This window comes from Euprymna scolopes, chromosome 32 (assembly GCF_053919585.1).
Source record: "Euprymna scolopes isolate OS-2025 chromosome 32, ASM5391958v1, whole genome shotgun sequence".
In the NCBI taxonomy this organism is placed as follows: domain Eukaryota; kingdom Metazoa; phylum Mollusca; class Cephalopoda; order Sepiida; family Sepiolidae; genus Euprymna; species Euprymna scolopes.
In genome coordinates, this window is record NC_136513.1 from 28,653,888 (window position 1) to 28,656,173 (window position 2,286).

A 2,286-nucleotide genomic window follows, 5' to 3' on the forward strand; every position below is an offset into this window, starting at 1 on the left:
TTTCACCCTACCAAGATAGTGGGCAAACACTTCAGAGCAAGAAATACCGCCATTAGTTCTAAAGTTGGTAATCTCTTATCCTTCACTGGAGCTACTCGGTCTTTGGCAAAGATCAATGCAGAATCGTTGTCCTAAACATAGTAGGCTGCAAAACAATACGCTTCTTTAAACTCGTCACACTCTCCAGTTCGGTTCCCGACATGGGCCTGTCTGACGAAATGCATGCCACTCAATTTAGATAAGTCTTCTGCCAGGTTCCTCCAAGAAGCCTGAAACTCTGGAGGGACTTCCTCATCCCATTGCACACCTCGCTTCCATAATTCTCCCACAAAAATACTACGCCTTATAGTCACGGACAGGCAAAGAGATAAGGGATCAAATACCTTTGCCGATTCCGATAGGATTTGCCTCTTAGTAGATGCACACTTACAAGGGCAATGCGGAGCTTTTCTGAAATAGGATCATACCGGTACCCGAGCACCATCTAACATCCGGCCTCACGAGTACTCAATGTACCATCTTTCCTCATCTCCTCCCCAAGGCTGTCGCAGTTCGTGTTACACGTGTTACCACACATCCACCTTCCTGCAACCGCTTCCTAACCTCGGAATACAGCCTTACAAGCTTTGCTTGGTCGGACTCAGTCACCACCAGGTTGTCAACATAGAATTGGTTTCCCATCGCAGCTGGACATGCATCAAAAGGATACTGGGCTGCATGGATGTTCAGGATACTCCACAATATAAAGGGACTCGAGGTGAATCCGAAAATCAGCGTGGCGTAGCGGAAACATTGAAGGCTAAAAAACCTGTTCTTGTCTGCCTCCAGTGCAAGGCAAACTATCAAGAAAGATTTTCTGATGTCTGCAATCAAGACAAACTTATTCAGTCTAAAAGACATAAACAGGTCCAACATATCTCCTGTCATATTCACACCAGAGTATGCACACTCGTTAAGAAAAGCAGAGTCATCGACCGTCAAGCTACCGTTAAATACAGGCCTGATTTTAGTAGTAGCTGCCGGACCCGTCTTGAAAACGGGTCGATGAGGTACCCATACATAGTCCACAAAATTTTGAGGATCCATCTGTAGTTCCTCAATGATGCCCTCTCGTTGCTGCTGAAGGAATACATTTACATACTCTTGGTACAACCCCTTTTTCTCCAGGCTTCTGACCACATGATCCAACACGTGCAAAACAATAGCATGATTAGAAGGAACCAGAGCCCGCTTATCTGCATGCCAGGGAAACTGCACATGATATTTCCAATTCCGGAATGTTATAGATTCCTGGAGCTGCCGGATAATATCCTGATTATATCCGGAAATATCTTCTCCGTCCTGAATGCCCAACGACTCAATGCTGAATATTTTCTCCAATCCTCTTTCCACATTGCTAGAGGGGAAAACATCCACCCAGGGGTCTGCATTGGTAGGATCGGCTTCCAGGATGAAGCAAACATGCGATGATTCCGCTTGGGGAGTATTCTCCATTACTGCACTGAACATAGTAGAATCTCTTGAAATAGGGGCAAGATTTGTAGGAAAAAAGTGTCTACCTCACCAAAGGGAATCAAACCCGCAAAAACAGAGAAAGTGCAACCCCCCCAAACAAGGCACCAACTGTAAGGTACCCAAATGTTGCACCAGATCCAGACCCATCATTCCACTTAAAGCCACCAAATCAGTGTCCGACTCAAATTGTCCAGCTAGAGAATATCCAGTTCGTTTGAACTCTTCCAACAGCAAATGCCAATTTTTTTTAAATATAAAGATGGGTCCAATGAGTTGTAAACCAGTCCCGGAAAGTGCCTCACATGACCAGACCCTAAGTCCACATCCAATTTAACCTCTCTGTATATTTGCTCGCATTCTCCAAGAAGAGTAGTAATCCTCAAATGACAATCCAAATTTCAGAACTCAAGGAACCCAAGGAGTGCAGGACATCACCAAACAAATACGTTCTGCCACTGCCAGTATCCAATAGGCAGTTTACAGAGATAGTTCTTCCTCCTCGACCAAAGTTAACACAAATTAGAGGAGGTAGTTTACTCGAGTAACCAGAAGGAGACTGACAATTTTAATCTATGCGGAAAGAAACATCTCGGGTTGTAGTGGCTCTAGATTTGGAAACGATTATCCGAGAATTGTTTCGATGGATATCCGAAGAATCAGTCAACCAGCCGCTTTTAATTAGCAAGGGTTTAATAGCCTCACTGGAATTCTAGAGCCGCATAACTGAATAAGCTCTCCCTTCAATGCTCTCGGAAATTTCAAAAAACGTAT

General features: G+C 44.4%; 1 protein-coding gene across 1 annotated transcript; it reads right to left on the reverse strand.

Annotated features, from left to right (window-relative positions):
- Nucleotides 1-525: 525 nt before the first annotated feature.
- Nucleotides 526-1,494, reverse strand: LOC145256132 (uncharacterized). The gene has a single exon (XM_080114717.1). It carries the CDS (start codon nucleotides 1,492-1,494, stop codon nucleotides 526-528), a length of 969 nt encoding a protein of 322 aa, XP_079970843.1.
- Between the last annotated feature and the right edge of the window lie 792 nt (nucleotides 1,495-2,286).

Excerpts from the sequence above, each read along its gene's own strand:
- LOC145256132 (XM_080114717.1), bottom strand. The coding sequence starts at position 1,494 with ATGGAGAATACTCCCCAAGCGGAATCATCGCATGTTTGCTTCATCCTG.